This window comes from Passer montanus, unplaced genomic scaffold (assembly GCF_014805655.1).
Source record: "Passer montanus isolate IOZ18808 unplaced genomic scaffold, ASM1480565v1 scaffold2, whole genome shotgun sequence".
In the NCBI taxonomy this organism is placed as follows: domain Eukaryota; kingdom Metazoa; phylum Chordata; class Aves; order Passeriformes; family Passeridae; genus Passer; species Passer montanus.
In genome coordinates this window covers 7210190-7227614 of record NW_024366591.1, presented here as the reverse complement: position 1 = coordinate 7227614, position 17425 = coordinate 7210190, and the positions used below count along the sequence as shown (strand labels likewise).

At 41.6% G+C, this 17425-nt stretch overlaps 1 protein-coding gene across 1 annotated transcript in view; it reads right to left on the bottom strand.

The window, feature by feature from the left end:
- The window catches only part of PGBD5 (piggyBac transposable element derived 5), a 68013-nt gene that overhangs the window by 32308 nt on the left and 18280 nt on the right, over window positions 1-17425 (bottom strand). The window contains exons 2-3 of the mRNA XM_039707539.1: window positions 9155-9582; window positions 1134-1268 (exon numbers count right to left, since the gene is read on the bottom strand). Of these exons, the coding sequence (XP_039563473.1) occupies window positions 1134-1268; window positions 9155-9582 (563 nt within the window). The remainder of the gene's footprint in view (window positions 1-1133; window positions 1269-9154; window positions 9583-17425) is intronic.

Genomic DNA, 17425 nt, shown 5'->3' with positions numbered 1-17425 from the left:
ATAAACTGCGTGTAGGACTGGTGAAGTTCTCCTTGGAGATCAAAGACACTGCCTCTATACAGCAAATGACTTTCCAAGAGCTTTGAGAGCAAAAACTTCCAAGGATGCTTCACAAGGCGAGTCTATTTTGTGTCAGACAAAATAGCTGCTTTAAAACCTAAATGGAAGAGGTAGGATCCTAAATTTCTTTTCAGAGTGAACAGCGTTGCTGAAAATGCAAACCCCGTTCCCAGTGAGTCTCTTTTCCTGCACAGCTACTCAAACAGTCATAATGATTCACCAGCCAAATCCTGCTCTGAACCAGTGTTCAACTGCAGCAAATTCACAGGCCCTGTTCTGACATGTATTCAGCCTTAGCAAGCAGTGTGTACATCCTACCTCTGCATCACCACTCTGGAACACACGGGATGCAACGTTTTCACAGGAGCTCTTGGGAGAGAGAAATATTGGAAAACAACTGCCCCCTCACCTCTATGTATCAAAATAAATGATCAGATTTTTCAAGGGCTCTCAAAATACTTCAGCTATTGGAGAATCTGAGAATTTGAGATGTTCCCCATGCCTTACAACAATACAAACAAACCCTTTAACATGTCTCTCACTCCAGCTGACATCTCACCTTGAAATCACATTAGATTTTATTTCTTTGATTGAGAGGTAGATGTGTGACAAGATGAGTAATAGAGGCCCCCACTAATATGTTTCTCACTGAAAAATTGACATCTTGGTACAGTATTGATTTAGTCTATTGGACACCACTGGCTGTCACGTGTGCAGTGTTATAGTTATAGAGAAAAAATTTGACTTATTAAAAATTACCTAAGTCACAGTACCTAGACATTTAGATAAACTTAGGATATACAAACAGAGTTTTTAACTGCATTTCAGTGTAATTAGCTGATGGCTGGCAGCCAGATGGACAGTATTAGAGACAGAAACTCTCAGTTAAATCATATAGCAAACAGAGCATCAGGAACTTGTCATCATTATCCATCCATCATATCCACATGAGTCAGAGGCCTCCTGCATTCAGCTCCCAGCCAGGTAACCAAGAGAAGTGACTGTTACCTTTGGCCCTGCAATTTAAAGACCTGCTGGAACTGAATGAAGACATTTGAAGAGGTAAAACCCACCTGGCAGATGAAACCAGTGGATGAGCACTGCCGAACCCAAAGACTGAATTTCCTCTTTTTCCTCTTGCGCAGCTCCCTCTCTGTACAAGTTGCAATGAAAACAGGATCCTCATCTATCAGGGGCTCATGTAGTACCTGCAAGCAGCAAGAAAAGAGGCAGGGAAAGAAATGGAAGAATACATGCCCATTAAAAAAAAGGTACTTTAATTGCTTTTAAGGAAATACAACCCTTGCACTGTGCTTCAGTGCAACCCTTGCACAGTGCAACCCTTGCACTGTGTGCACCACCCCAAACAAAGAATCAAACAGCTTCTGTTTGATGCTACCATCCAACAAAAACCAAAGCCTGGCCAAGCACACACCATTATGAATAGCTGCTCTACACACAATTTGCAAACATTGCAAGGAACAGCTCTCACTTCTTACTATCTACTACAGTTCAACATCCCTCCAAAATGAAGCAGGGGATGGGCAGGGAGAGTGGATTTTTAGCAGCATCCTCCTCCATGCTTCTTCATAAGCTTCATATTGTTTGGCAGAATGTATTCCACCCAAACATCCCCTACAATTTGTTGTAAAGTACGTTCCTTGGTTATAGCAAAGGAAAACACATAATAAAGAGAGAGAGAAGTAAATGAAGAAAAAGATGCTTTCTGCTGCCACTTGAGGAGGTGGTGAAGAGACAGAAAATATTTTTCCTAGCAGCAGCATCTTTAGGGAAGTCTCTCTTGCCTCAGGAGCTGAAAAAAATTGACAAAAGGAGGCAAGGATAAACCACCAGAGGCAGGAGTAGAAAAAGATAAGACAGACTGGAACAAGTAATGAAGACCAGTGAAAATGAAGCAGATTCTGCATTCAGATGATGTAAGTGGTTCCCTGTTTCTTAAAACTGTTTTGTTACACTTCTCTCCATTAATTTAGCAGTAACACTGAAGTGTGATACTGCTTGGTATCACACTGTGGAACTCACCTATAGAAAAGCACTAGTAACTTCCCACAGCTCACAGGCAGCTGTGCATAACATACACACATCTGAGTGCACAATGTGCAAGTTGTTTAGCAAGCGACTTGTGAATGTACAAAGACTTGCAAACTGTTGAAAAGTCTCAGCTGATGAATGCCGGCCAAATTCAGACATGTACATCTAAATCAGAGCAAGTCTCTGCAGGCTCCCCTCCTTGTACATGCAGGGAAAGCAGTCCCAGCAAGCCATTAATTCATACCCTTGTAAAGACATGCAAAATAATTGGATGGGTTATAATTTAAAGGAGTCTGTTCTTTTCCAGTGACCATCCCTCCAGGAGACAGGCTCAGATACAGGTATGCAGAGGCTCCCACCCTCAGACAAAGCCTTTCCACACCTTCATGTGTGCTACTTTTGTGCACATCTGCACAGTCAGTGGCGGAAATGAGAACAAAACAAAGCCGCACTAAACCTAGCAGTGACACTTGTAGGAGAGATGTGGTGGGTGAGCAGTTAAGAACCAGAGATGAACAGCTGTTGGCCTCCTGAACACAAGATGTTTGCTGAACATCACTCTGTCAGCCCAAAATAGGCACCCTTGCCCTCCCCACACAGTGATGGCTGCACGCTGTCATTTATATGCACTCCACTTCTTAACGACTCATGAAACAGTCACAGGACCATCTGAAAGCACTCTTGCAAAATGTTCAAATTATACACCAAAATGCCGATGTGAGCAAGGAGAGCAAGCTATTTGTTCTTCCAGCTGCAGCTGCCCTGCTTCCCCACTGAAGTCAAATCTTCCTCCCTCAAGCTCCACACAGAACAGAACCCTTCCTATCTGAAGGCCATATGGGGCATTTCCTGTTTCTGTCTCAGAGGATTCTGAACAGCATTTTGCAAACATTAAACTTGCCCTCATTTGCTTTTGCCTTTCTGCTTCTCAAGTGCAGGGGAAAAGAGCACATCTTTGGGATAGGGCTGGATATATGGTTAAGAATTTCTCAGCTTCTGAAAAGGCTCTCTTACCTCCCAGATTGAGTGATGTGGTTCCACTCTTATAATCTCCCCTGCTGTAGTATGGAGAGCAGCAGAAAGGAAAGCCTGTATAAGCATCACCTTAGGACATCTTCTACCCTCTGTCATTAGCTTCTTTCCCTTTGCACCACAGCATCAGCTCTACTCGCAGCAGCTCTACTGCATCCTGTTTACCCCTTCACACTCTTTCTGCCTTCTATGACACAGTAAGGCCTGTCAGTCTTACACCTAGAAACCAAACCTGAATATTTAAAACCTCTCTCCATCTTCCTTTTTTTCCTGCCCATGCTCAGCCATGCCTTCTGTCCTTTATTCCTCTGTACTGAATTTAAGTAATTTCTCTATAAGTTCCTACTCAGCTTTTGTGAAGAGGGAATAAAAATGTGAACAGACTAGGGAAAGATCTGCTGTTGCTGCAAAGACAAAATGTGGACAGGCAAGGAAAATGAACTGAAAACCCTGGAGCTTCCTTCAGAAAGTGGGGGACAAGGGGTTTTCACCCCTCCACAGCTGCAACAGCTGTAAAGAACTTTGCAAGCAAGGCACTGTATGGGCTGTGCCTGCCCCTGGCACTGATGTGGTGTTTTTAGGACATAAGTTAGCCTTGTTGCTACTGGCCCATCCTATTAGTTTGTTCTAATTCTAACTTCTGTATTCTCAGTCTCCTTGCTCTTCCCGTAATCTCAAATCCATCTATTTGCCAAATCCCCATGCAAAGTTATATTTGCTCCCTCTCTATTTCCCATTCTTGCTGTTGCTGCAATGCACACTTCTACAGGAGTGAGCTTACTGCCCCCATGGCATATTCTTTCCTGCTTCTCATCTTCTTTGATAAAAATCTACTTTCAGGCTTAATTACTCCTACACATATTCCTGGCTGCCTCTTCACCATCTTTTTCTTGCTCCTCAAGTGCTTCCCCTCTTCCTATTCTGACTTCCTACGATGCAAGATAGTTTGTGGATTTCTTCATAGAAATCATTCCCATTTTCTTCTCTCAAATTCCCAGTTCCCTTCAGATCTTAGAAGCTCCACATCTACTTGCTTTGCTCCCCCACTGCTATCACACTGCTTTCTTTTCTTTTCTTCCTTTATAGTAATCCGTATCCCTGATAGATCTACCTGCCAAACTTTCACTCTTTGGTTTCCCCTCAATACGTATTTGCACTCCAAGTGTTTCAAAGACAAGACTCCAAAATGGGACTCCATCAGTTGCTCCATCTCACAATATCTTTCACTAACAGAGCAAAACAGCCACTGTCAGGAGTGCCTTTCTTTCTTCTCCATTTTAGACCATTTCCAGTGCTCTTGCTCTTTTGGTGTGGAAAGAGCAAGAGCATTTTCAGTGCTCTTGCTCTTTCCACACCAAAATTCCACCAATCCTCTCTCTAACAGAGTCCAAACAGCCTTTAGACAAAGCCTCAAATCACTAAGCCTTTTGTACTTGAAACTCCTGGACTTCATATACTTAGATAATGACCCAACATATCCGGGAAACATCTCCCCCTGAGCTCCATGGCCATCCCCAACACAGGCTGTCTCTTCAGCCTGTCTCCTGGAGAAGCTGCCTCAGCTTGCCTTGTCTCTGGCTTTTGGTGGGTACCATCCAGTAGCAGAGGCTCCTTGGTAACTGTGTCTGGATGCACAGTCAGTCATTCCTCCTGCAAGAATAGCTCGTGCTTCTGCCTCTCTGCTCCAAAGCTCCTTCTGTCTAATCTAAATTCTCTTGCTAGTGTCTGACATCTCTGCTTGCATTTCTACCTGTCAGTTCTGATTCCATTATGCTGCATTAAGAGCATCTTCCTTCCCTTAAGAACCCCTCAGTATTTCCTTTTTTGGTCATTGCAGACATCCCTGTCCTCCTGCTGCAGATATCACTAGTCAATCTGAATGTCAGTCTTTATGCAAGTCTCCTACTTGCAAAATCTCTTCAGCCAGGCAATGCCTGCATTTTCCATGCTTTCTGAGTAAGAGCTCTAAAATGGCACTCATTTTAGAGTAACAACCCACCCACCCAGGCAAGTTTACATCCAAACAGTTTTACTCAACATAAGGCAAACTTCTTCTACAGACTGCTGCTGGAAAGCCATTTTCCTAGTCCATCACACTGACCACATAATTTTTCTTTATTTCTCTAGCATAGTTCTTCTCCAGTATATCAGACAAATACTTTCTCTTCTCATTTTTGAAGTCCTGCTTGGACTATCCATATTTTACAGCTCCTCTCTGCCATCATTAAAAGGTTAACTCTGACCTCCAGTGAGCCATGATTCCATGCTCCTCTGCCCATTTGTTCAGACATCAATCAATTCTCTTAAAAAACAAGAAGTCAGTTCTTACAGCACTCCATTACCATTAGGTAATTTAAAAATAGCAATGAAGTTTCATCATTTTCTGTTGCCAAACTCTCCCTAAAATCTGGCATCACAAAAGGATCAACTGGCCAAGAGCTACGGGACATCAGAAATTTACCTTGCCACTTAATATTCTTATTGCTCCTCTGTCTGTCTTTCTCTTGCCCAACATCTTATACTTGGCCAGCGTTCTCTGAATAGTTATCTATTTGTGTCACTCTCAGAGAAGTTCTAAGACAGAATGATTCTCATTTGGGACCAGCACCCTTAACTCCTAAAGAATCATTTTGAGAACAGGAAATCTGAAATTTAGAGGTACAGCACAAGCAACGTCTTATAATTTGGAAATACCCAATATCAAATGAACATTTAAGCATGAGGACAGGAAAGCAGGTTGTTTTTGCTCTGTGTTTTCAAAGAGGCTGTCATCTAAAGCTGTGAGCTGGTTTGGCAGAGCTGTGTTGAAACTGCTTAGCTGTACCCTATGATACGACCAAGAGTGAAACACAAAGAAGCTGCCCAGTAATTGGCCAAAGTTGAGCACTGTGCCCTTGGAGCAAGAGGTTGGACTTACATCTCTCATTTTGCCAGGGAATTCACTCCTGCTGGAGATAAGAAGAGATAAGACTGTTCCCAGCTGATATTTCACTGGGCAGATGCAAAACTGTTTGGCTCCAAAACACCAAAGAGAAGGTACTTTAGAGGGAGAGGGAAGCAGAGAGAGCCTAGAGTTATGCTCCTGACCTCTCCCATACCAGTCAGGGGCAGCCAGAGACAGCAATCCTGTCTAGCCACATCCTGCTGATGAGCATATAAATACTCAGCAGGCACAGAAGGAGATTTGAGCAGTGATGTTATTTTCCCTGAACTCCTCTGGTTTCTGGAATTCAGTGTATATCCTTGACAGGTGAGTACCCTTGAATTTGTTGCTCTATACCTCCCAAGTGCAGGCAGGGTATCCTCCCTGCCTTCAGGCTTGCAGACAGTAGCACAGCTACAAAGCTAAGTAGCAAAGAAATAACACTGCTTACCAGAACAGACCCAAATCACCACCTCTTGTTGCTCAGGAGGAGGGATAAGACGCAGAGAATATTCCTGTCATTTTTTTTTTTACCAATCTAGGTCAGAACACAATCTTTTTTAAACTTCAGAAACTACAGCTAGCACTGCTGATGCACAATTAAAATGTTCTGGACTTTCAATTCCTTCATAAGCTGGAGAGTAATTATTTCTTTTTGTTTGCTCAGTATATTTAGCAAAATAATTATAATTCACTAGATTGTTTTCTTTGTTTTGGTATACTGGCATAGTTCTTTCTCCCTGTTTCCTTCATAGCAACTGTGATGTTATTTTTTACAGGCACATTTGGGTGGGGGGAGGGGGTCACAGAGAAGAAAAAAACACCTAAGTATTTTCTGACAGAAGTTTCACTTGAACAATCTTTTCTAGTTCTTGAAAAAGAAAAGATCAAATCTATAGAACAAATAACTGTGAAGGCAGATGTTATACCAATCTGCTGGATGCAGATTGTCCCTGCTCTGTCCATAGGGGTGAGTTAAACACGGCATCTTCCTAATCTGTGTTCTGTGATTCCACACTGCCAAAGTCAGTAACAAGCCTACCTGTAAGCCCAAACAGCCCTGCTGCGTTCAACAGGAGCTGTGATTTAGCTGTTTGATGCCACTTACAAGAAGGTAGCATAAAGCTTGTGGATCAGCAACAATCCACCCAGGTACCACAAGTTTCATCTTTAAGTTACAGATGTACCTTAAGCAACAAATCCATTCTGAACTTGGGATTTCAGGTATCACTAATCACAGAAACCTGGGCCTCCCTTTCCAACTGGCTTTCAAAGGCAGAACTTCCAAAAGCCCATCTAAGTGGCTCTTTCCCCTCATCTTTCCATTTTTTTCTGTGCAACTGGCTTATTATTTTTAATTATTTCTGGTATTTCTCACTGGGCATTCCGGGTTTGATGTTTACTGCATCTGCATTCAAGGAGAGGTCTTTCCTGCTGTTTTGACCAGATGGGGTCCTCATCTTTTGAGACAAGTGGTGTGCTGCCCTGACTGATGGCACCCAGAAGGATGTCACGCACAAGGCTCCTTTCAGGAGGAGGCCTGGAACATCCCCCAGAAGCCTACTGAGGTATACTAGGGTATTTTTAACAACAGATTCAAAACCTTATTCTTTCTCACAGGGTTATTTTTGAAGCTGTATTTTAGTGTTTTTTGTTCCACTCAATATCACTGAAACATGCTGCATAGAAATCACTGACGTAAACACTGACAAAGAAGCAGAGAAGTGGAGGAGGAAGGAAGAAAATTGGGCTGTCTCTACTTCTTCATCCTTTTTTTTTTTTTGAGTAGCATCTCCTTACCAAGCTCAGGATAATAATACATTTTGCTTGTGAAGATTTAGATGTTTTGCCACTGCAAACAGGGTGCTGAGATTTTGTCAAGTTCGTTCTCAAGCTGTACTCGGGATGAGGAATGGGAGAAAGGATATAGATGCAAATAAAATTTTATCCCTTAATGGATTTGCACTCACAGTGTGTGCCACAGCACACCATTATAAGCATTTGCATTAGACACAGTGATCAATTTCTAAAGCCTTTATCTTGTGCCCATTGAAGCCAGCAGCCATAAGGATTAGATTTCATATCTTTAAGGGAGCTCGGTCCCAACAATTCCATGTTTCTCCCTGCCTGTTTTGTCTTAATGGAAACATATCTTGCATAGCTTAGTGAGAACACTCTTCCCTCCTCTCTTTTCTACCTTAACAGCTTTTTAGGCAGCTGTGTTCTTGTGGGTTATATAGGCATGATTTTTATTGTCAATAAAGTAAACTGTAATCACTCGCCTTTTATTTTAGGCACACTTCAATGGATATGTAGCATCTATGCCTTCATTAATTTTGTGCAGTGGGCAAAAATGGAATGCTTCAGAAGGGAAAGAGGAAGAAAAAGAGGACTGTGGACACAACACCCTCTCTAAATGCCTAAGTGAAATATTTATATTCTGGAAATAGAGAATTGATTGAAAAGTTATATCAAGCAGTAACAGATTTCATGCTTATTCCTTTTTCTTTCCAGATTTCTGAACACAAGCAGCAGCCACAGCTTCAAAAGCAGATAATTTGTATTGAACGAAGTTTAAATTGATGAACATTAGAAGACTTTCACCTGTCCCCCTTTCCAGTCATGAGGAAGCAGCAGTGTTACTCAACCATACAGTAAGTGCCTACTGCTAAGGTCAGGGACAGTCACTCTAGCAAACTCAACTCCTCCCTGCTTCCCTCCAGCCCACCAGCTCTGCCCTTTCTACCCTTGCACAACCTGCAACCTCCCATCCTCAGGACAGCAAAACCTACTGGTACCAGCCTCACTGAGAAGTGTCCAGGCTTGTTTAGGTCACTAAAGCAAGCAGCTCCAGCTCAGAGAGCACCATTCCCAGTGAAACCTGTTTGGTGGCTGCACTGACAGACACTGATGAGCACTTTCACAGGACAGTGCTGCTTTCTCTCTTGCTTCATGGAGGCACTGCAGCACAGCTTCACACTGGCAAGCCCCAGCTTTTCCCAGGCAGCTGTGCTGTGCACTTTCTGTCCCAGTGAGACAACCAGAGCACACAGATCAGATGTTCCCTGCCAACAGCTTGACTCTTACCTGGGCTTGTGAAGGTCTGAAAGCAGAGTCAAAGCCATTCTGCAGAGAGTCCAGAAAAGGCTGGATTTTGTAGAGGCTATGCGTTGTCTGGCTGGAGCGGAAGGCCACAATGTGGAAGTACTTCAGAATCTTCTCAAACCTTGATTGTGTCATGATAAGTGCAATGCTCTTGTTGCTGTAGAAGCCACTGCTCCAGATGCTGAGAACAGACTCACAGTGGTGGATGCTGGTTGATATCATGTAGCCTAAGAAGGCCTTCATTTCTGTCAAGGTGACATCAATCCAGGCATCGTCACTACCAAACCTCTCCTGGTATTTCTTTGCATACATGTTGGTTTGGACCACCATATTCTTTAGTACATTGTCAGGAACAAAGAGCTGAAAAAAGTCCATGGCACTGGCAGTCAGGGGCATTTTTCGTGTTGGACCTAGGATAAAAGAAGGAAAGACAGGCACACTCCTGGTCACCACATGGCAGATCCAACACCAGAAATTAAAAGCATGACTAATTTTTCTCATGCAAATTATGGCATGTACTCATTGCCTGACAGACTTTATCAGAATATGAGGGGAAGGGGAAGTTTCCTTTCTCCTATATGATACTATACACTCTGAAAAGTTTCTCCCTCTGCTCTGCATGCTCATTACTTTGCAGCATACAGGCCTGTGAGACAAGCAGGCATTTTATTTCTCCACTTACACATTATCTGCAACTTTTATCCTCTGCAGCTGTTTTGGACTCTTTCTGGATAGTCTTTTATTTGTCCATATGCATGTCAAAGCAGTGCCTTCCTCCAAACAGCCCAGAAGGACAATGTGAGTCCTCCAGAGACAGCACTGCCCTCATCCCAGATGACATAATTTCTAGGCTCTAGAACCTGATCCCATGTTTTCTCCTGCACCTCTAATTCCTGCCTAGTTCATTGTCATAATTCTGTGACTTTCATATCTGCCTCTGCTCCACACTGTCACATACAGGTCTATGTGGTTTTGAGTTTTGTGCCCCTGCCACCACATTGCAGTTTTATCCTGCGCTCAGATATCCTCAAGAAAGCACATTACCAGAACAAGTCACAGCTACCATGTGGCTAGTGTCACTGTCCCACATCTCAGGGAATATTTTTAGCACTATAATGCATGCAGTGGTCCTCTTCCTCCCATAATGTAATAAACCTTGCAGTCCCATGCTGTGATTACTCTAGCATTTCACTGATCTTGCACCTTCTCTGCCAGTTTCAACTACTCCATAAGAGGAGGGTGATAAAAACAAAAAAGTGGCTCTAAGGGCTGGCAGCACTGTATCAGTGTTACAAGGTCAGCCAGTGAAACACCAGATTACACTAAACTGAATTAGGAACATCAAACCCACAATACCAGGGATGCAGACACCAGTATTTACAGCCCACTCTCCTCTAAACCCTCCCACAAATTCATCAAGCTCCATTCTAAAAGTAGTAGTTTTCATGCTTGCACCTCATGGTAGTGTTTTAGTTATCAGGTAAAGGCAGGGAACGTTCTCTATTCTACAGAAGCACTGAAAACCAATACCCAGAGATGAGCAGCCTCTTCAAACCCAGCAGACAGGGGAGCACTTAAAAGCAGCTCTACACCGCTGTGAAAAAGACAATGTCAAGGGTAAAATCCCAAATCAAGAGCTGGATCCAAGAAATACTGCACCTGAGTGCAGCAACCTTCAGCCCTGGGACTGTCTAAAACACTCTTCCTAATCATACACCGTCTCATTTGGAGTTCTGCCCAACAACAGCGAGTCTTTCTTGCACTACAGGGCTGTCTGGATGTCAGCATCAGCTCTCCCACCTGCATCAGAGCATGAGATTGACCATTCCACAATCTGGCTCTGCAAAGATCAACTAGCACATTGCTCAGGTTGCATTCTCCAGCACCCTTTATCTCAGTTTCCATTCCTAGTTACAGCAACAACTACAGCTTGCAGAAGTTTTCCATGAAACAGAACTACAGGGAATCACACAAATACTGTGGTTGGATTTACTCTTAAGCCTTAATATTTGGGTGCACTCTAGTGAACTCAAGGACAGCAAAAATAGCATCAAGACTTCGAAACAGTAAACCTCCAGATTGCAAAGAATGCCAAAAAAGCAAACAAAACTGGACTTTTTAAAATAAGTGCAGTGGGAAAAAACCATCTATTTAAAGATTACTTTCCAATTTTAATCTGTGAGATTGAGAAACTTCCAGTTGAAAGCATATTCCTCTTTATTGTAACACCAGAAGAAAGCGCCTTGCACAAACCATGTTTTGGTAAAGATAGAAGAGAAAATTTCAGTTTAAATGATAAACGGTTTTCATTATCAAGTGAAAACTATGGGGCTAGAATAAATATATTTACTTCACCTTAAGTGCTAGTGCAATAATAAAGCTGCTTAACGAATATTTTCTTCTTTTGATCAGGAGGTTTATTTTCTGCTAGCACTGTTATAGCTCACTAAGATGCTACGCATGATTCTGTATCTTCATTCTTCCCCAAAACTTCATCAAGTTTTTATATTCTATGGTAGATATGGCTTTCTGATAATGACAGATGGAACAGAGTGTATTCCTAGTTCTATATGAAATCTTGAGTAACTATTGAACTCCACTCCAGTGCTCAGGCAACCTTCCCAGTAGCACACAGACATAGTTTTTAAATACCTGGCTTCAGAAGCAGAAGCTGGGAGTAGGGGTAATGTTATAAATCTTGTCTACAGCAAACAAGAATTCATAAAACATTTAGTCTTACAAAGTGAAATATGTTCGTCTTGAGACTCTTGGATATGGACAATAAGTACATGCTGGACTCCATCTTCAGGAAGGTAAGAGCAGTCAGAAGCAGAAAAAATGTAATTTTTGGTGTAATTAAATTTTCAGCAGCTGCACAAGTTTACCTTGATAAGTGATAATGGAAACCTGACAGGTATACGGGATACAATAATCCTTCCTTACCCAGCAGTCCTGCTCCACAGAGAACCTGCCAGTTCCTCTCCTTCCTGAAATAAATATACAAGCTTTGTATCTCATTGGTCATGCAGAACCCACACAGCTCTAAAAAAGCAAGCTGAATCACTTTCTGACTCAAACATCAACATAATTGTTGATTAAATAAAATTATGAAAGCCCCTGTATAATCTCATTGTCTTAAAAAACAGCCTTTATTGGCAAAGTGAGCACAACTGATTCATAATTTGCTGAAATGCAATATAACAAGAGCAACATTGAATTTCAGTAGGAAAAGAAGTTAATTTTTAACATGAATTGAGTTTTGCATAGTTAATGACCAGCCTAAAATATTTAAATATTACTTTCTAAATACACAAATATATCCCACAGAGAGAGCCAACTGTCTGCATAAGGAATTTGAATAGCTAATTTGTACTTTTAAAGGATTTTTACATTGACTTAAATGGCATTTACTCAGAAAATACAGATATGAAGAGTTCAGTGTTTCATACATGCACTGTTTAGCTTTCAAAGTTTTACTCAGACAAATGAAAGAGTGACTTTGCCTAGCTGTCCATTCTCAGAATGATTATACAATTATGACTGTACATAAAATTCAGATTTTTCTCTCTCCTCTGCTATAGTGTTTGCATGGAGAATATATTCACTTTTATGGGGTTTCTTTAAAAGCCTATCAGGGTTTCCAATACAAATTACAGAGACAAAGTGCAAAAGCACTCTTGGAGTGTCTGAACATGCAGCAAGAGCCAGTATTCCATGCACAGTCAGGACAGGGACAGAGATCTACTGAGTAACCTCTGACTGGGCAGCACACATGCCAGCACCAGAACTTTGGGCTTGCTCTAAGTGACCTTGCAGGATGTGGAAAATAACAAACAACTTCTCTTATGATACAACCTACACACACAAGCTCTTCCTTCTTCTCACTCTGTCTTCCAGCAAGAACTTGCTTGTGCAATCAGCAGCAACCACCTTGCAAGTCATTACAGCTACTCTGACTAGTTGGTTCAATTTCCTCTTTTGCACTCAGAAGGAATGTCTCCCACAAAGAGACATCTCCATTTCTAAGAATAGCCTCAAAATAAATGAAAAACCTAAGCATGAAAAGCCATTTTGTGTCTGTACTGGCGACTGTGAAGCGAAAGCCGGCACCTCGCCCTTGGAGCGTGTGCATTGCAGAGCCTGTTTTGGCTCAACTCGGCTCAGGGCAAACTGCAGCTGCCTCGCTGGCTCTGCTGCCTAGCAAGAGAGCAGGCAGCACACTCAACTTCTCAGCAAACAGACCCACTGCAGAACACCAAGAACAACTTAAGAAAAAGTTCAGGATGAACTTCAGGCAGGGCCTGCATGTTATCCTACAATCTCTGGTCTTCTCTCTTGGATGGGTCACCACTGGCCACATTCTTCCCCCTGCTTCATTCCATTTCTTCATTTCACAGACTCAGAATAAGGGATGGACAAAAGACGGAAAGTTTCAAAACCTACTGTAACCTATCAGTGCTTACAACATAGTATACAAATCTTAAGAAGGTCAAAACCATCGTTATTTTGGGCAGGATAAATCAGATACGTAAGGAGAAAACGCAGTGAAAGAAAGTTCTATTGCTCTGCTGTGCAAAAGACTCTGCTCTCATTCAAACTGCAATCAAGGCCCACAATAAAATATCCCATTACTCTGACAGGCCAGCTGTTACCCTATGTATAATAACTCAAATTGCATGGTTTCTAAAAAAAACCTTGTGCAGAGCTAATCACAGCTGATTTTGAAATTAATGCAACTTCATTAACAGCTTGGCAGACCCCAATACTCCCAAATCAGGAACAGGAGTGGCAGAAGTATCAGTTCAAGAATTTAGAAATAATTTTATTGTCTTCTTTGAGGAAAAATCTAACAATTTATAGCCACCCACGAGAATAGCACATTAAGTGTACTATATGCAGATAGCTACCTAAGAAAAATTAATCCAGAAATTATTTTTTTGGCCACTGGGAAGTTACTTCTTCTCCAACATATGGTACAGCCTTCAAAAACCAAGGTTTAAAAAGCCAATTAATTCCTTTTTCCTAAGTCCAAGCAATTAGAAACTGTTTTATATTCCTGACAAGTTACCTTTGCAAAAATGTACAACATGATTTTTGGGTCTTATTTAGAGAGCATAAAAAATGCTGACAGAAGCCTTTCGTCAGAAAATAGTCATACATCAGAAAAATCATGATGTCTTTATGGAAGGTGTCAAGTAATGAAATGTGACAGACAGTTAAAAAGATTTCTCATATTTTTCAATGTGTAGGGAGCATTACAAAGAGCTAAAAAATAAAAAAGGCAAGAAAACACAAAAATATGTTTTAGTATTTCCCAAGTGAAATTTTTCAGAATTTCTGTTCGCACTAAGTTTCCTCATGCAACCTTTGGAAGCACTGGGGCCTATCTGGCTTGCCAGAATATCAGTCTTCATATCAGCTCTATGCTTAATGGCCTGGAAATGTACATCAGACCATCCTCAAACCATAGCCAGTTTGACAGCATTACAACAAGCCTGTCAAGACAGCTTGAAGTAAGTTCTCTTAACACTTCTTTTCTGAGTTTTATTCCAGTTTATTTCAGAGACTTCTCTCCTATAGAAACTGGGCAACAAGCATCCAGGTTTTTAAGATATTATGCTACATGCTTTTGTCCATCTTCATTAGAAAAAGCTACCAAAGTGACAGGCCTATTTTGCTAAGTCAAAGGCATCATCCTAATTTATGCTAGCTGTGCTCCTGACCAGTATTTTCAGCAAGTAGATGTCCGCATCTGTTATTTAGCTAGACAAATCTTAGCTTCCTTTAGGGACTGCCTTGCACAAGAATTCAATATACATGATGAAAACATGATCCATCAGTGGCATTGCTTGGCGTTGAGAGCCGACTTAGGAGGAGGCAATAAAAAAAGCCAACAACTCCCAGGCAGACACTCTTGGTTTAGAAAGAAGGAACTGGACATAGTCCTTCCAAAGATGGTTCTTTTTGTAGACTATAAGGGCTCGCTCCCAGCAGCCCATGCTTCTAGGTAAGTTTTTGCAAGGTCACCTTTACAGAAACTTACTTTGCACCCTTGCGTGGGCACTCAGTAGCTGCACTTCTGCTCTACATTTAGTTCCACTAAGTCTATTCCAAGCTATTTAGCAAAGTGTGATTTGCCTGCACTCTTGCAACCTTATAAATAAGCCTTTGACAATGCCTCCACAGCTGCACGTAATAACCATAGTCAAAAACTTGTTCCAAACAGCTTCTCTGAAAGGCCACTTTCTCTTCCCTCCCTGGCATTAAAAAGGATTGTTTTCTTCACAGTGTCAGCAATAAAGCAATCCACAGACTGCCGTCTGACTTTTATCCATAAAGAGCATTAAGAGCTGTGTCTAGAAGCAATCCAAGGACAAATGAAAGTGGACTGAAAATGAGCACAGAGCTGCTCCGTGCTGACTCTGGTCCTAAGAGTCCCTGGCCTCCACAGCAAGCAGCACTGAGTTAGTGATAAATTGAGAACTTAACTGGAAAATCAAACAGTAAAATTAATGAAGTATTTAGCAAACTAAGGAACTACCCACAATTCATCTTGTTTCTGTGCTGTATACTGGATCCAGACTGTCATTCAGCTTTTTAAAGCCTTATAGCAAAACCCTTAAGTGTAGCAAGTCAGCCTGGCATAGGTCAGGGATGAGTAATGCACTTTTCCACCAAACACTCCTCCCCTGATGCAACAGTGACCTTCCAAAGCCTGGGGTGGTAACCAAGGCACCCTGCTCATTCCTCCTCCATACAGCCATGTGCTGGCAGTTCAGCCTGCAAAAGGTGAAGAACTTCAATGGGGCATTGAGACTGAGATACCAAGGGTAAATAATTTTGGGCTTCACTCAGTAGATTACCTTGTTTGACAAGACACTGTAGAAGAACAACTAAATTTTGGAGCATTTTCAAGAGACCAAGCAGGCAGGTCTTACACCTTTCTCATTGATCAAATGTATGTTGTACCACCAATAGTACTGGTCTGAGAATGAGAACACGCCAGATATGTTGTGGCAGTCTTTCATGGAAGTGTGCTTTGTTGTAGATTTAAGCCATGGTAAAAAAACTGTTTAATTAAAAGAGTATTTCTTTGTGTTTACCATCATGTCTTAAAACTACAAAGCTTTCAAGCTGTGACAAGTACAAAGAATAAACAGCCCACTGCAGTTGATGTTGACACCTCTAATTATATACTTAATTTCTGTGGTAAGATCTTGCAATCTACCAATTACCATTTTTCTAACATCCAACAAAACCTCCCAAAACACTGGTACAAGGTCTGAGGGTTAAAATAATTTACAAAAGCCAAAGACCTTAAAGCATCAGAGTCAGTGCTGAAGTAGTACTGTGTTGTGTCAATTTACATAATTCTTTGCACACTGTTTGGCTGTGGGACTGCATATGCTCCTCCTCAGGGAATTCCCGCTGCAGCAGCTTCCATGGCAATAGTCCACTGCGCTCTTTTGCCACTGTAGTTTTCTATTAACATTTTACTGCACTGCTCCTGGCAGCCCAGCTGACACTGGGCATATCTAGCAGATTAGAGATGACCATCAATGTGCTGACTTCATACACCACCTGAAATACAGCTTTTAGTAGATCACATAGCAGCTACGCATCTGTCTGTGAGCACAGCTGTGCACATTTATGAAATAACTGTACAAAGCAGCATGGATAGTTTTATGTCAGCACAACTCCCACTACCAGCAGGGTGACCTTCATAACTAAATCCCAGAAGATTGCTTTGGAATGGTTCCATCGGGGAACTTCTCTCCTGAACTGGTAACTCTTGCAGGTGCAATCCCACCATCCCATCTTTCTTTCCCAGGCTCCTGGTCTTTTCTAGTACACACTGGTCACAAATACAATTACTTCCATGCAATCTGCTCCTTTCCAGAAATTTAAAGTAAAGATCCACCTTAAGCATCAGCAATATTTGATGTGAGGACCCTGCCTTGAAAGGTAGGGCTTTTGTGTTTGAAGGAGGGAAAATAGCCTGTTATTTTTCAAGAGAATCATCAAAATATTTAATTTATCTTTTGTAAATAAAAGTCAGTATGTCAATATAAATGACCCAACTAATGAGATACTAAAAGCCTTCGTATCAACTCCCACCTTTTACATACAACACACACATATGTAATTGAAAATTGAACCTCCAGTTTTTGAGTAAGTCTCATGAAGAAATGGCTGTTTTGTTCAAAAATTAGTTATTTAAGAAAAAAAAAAATACAGCAACCAGAAATCCAG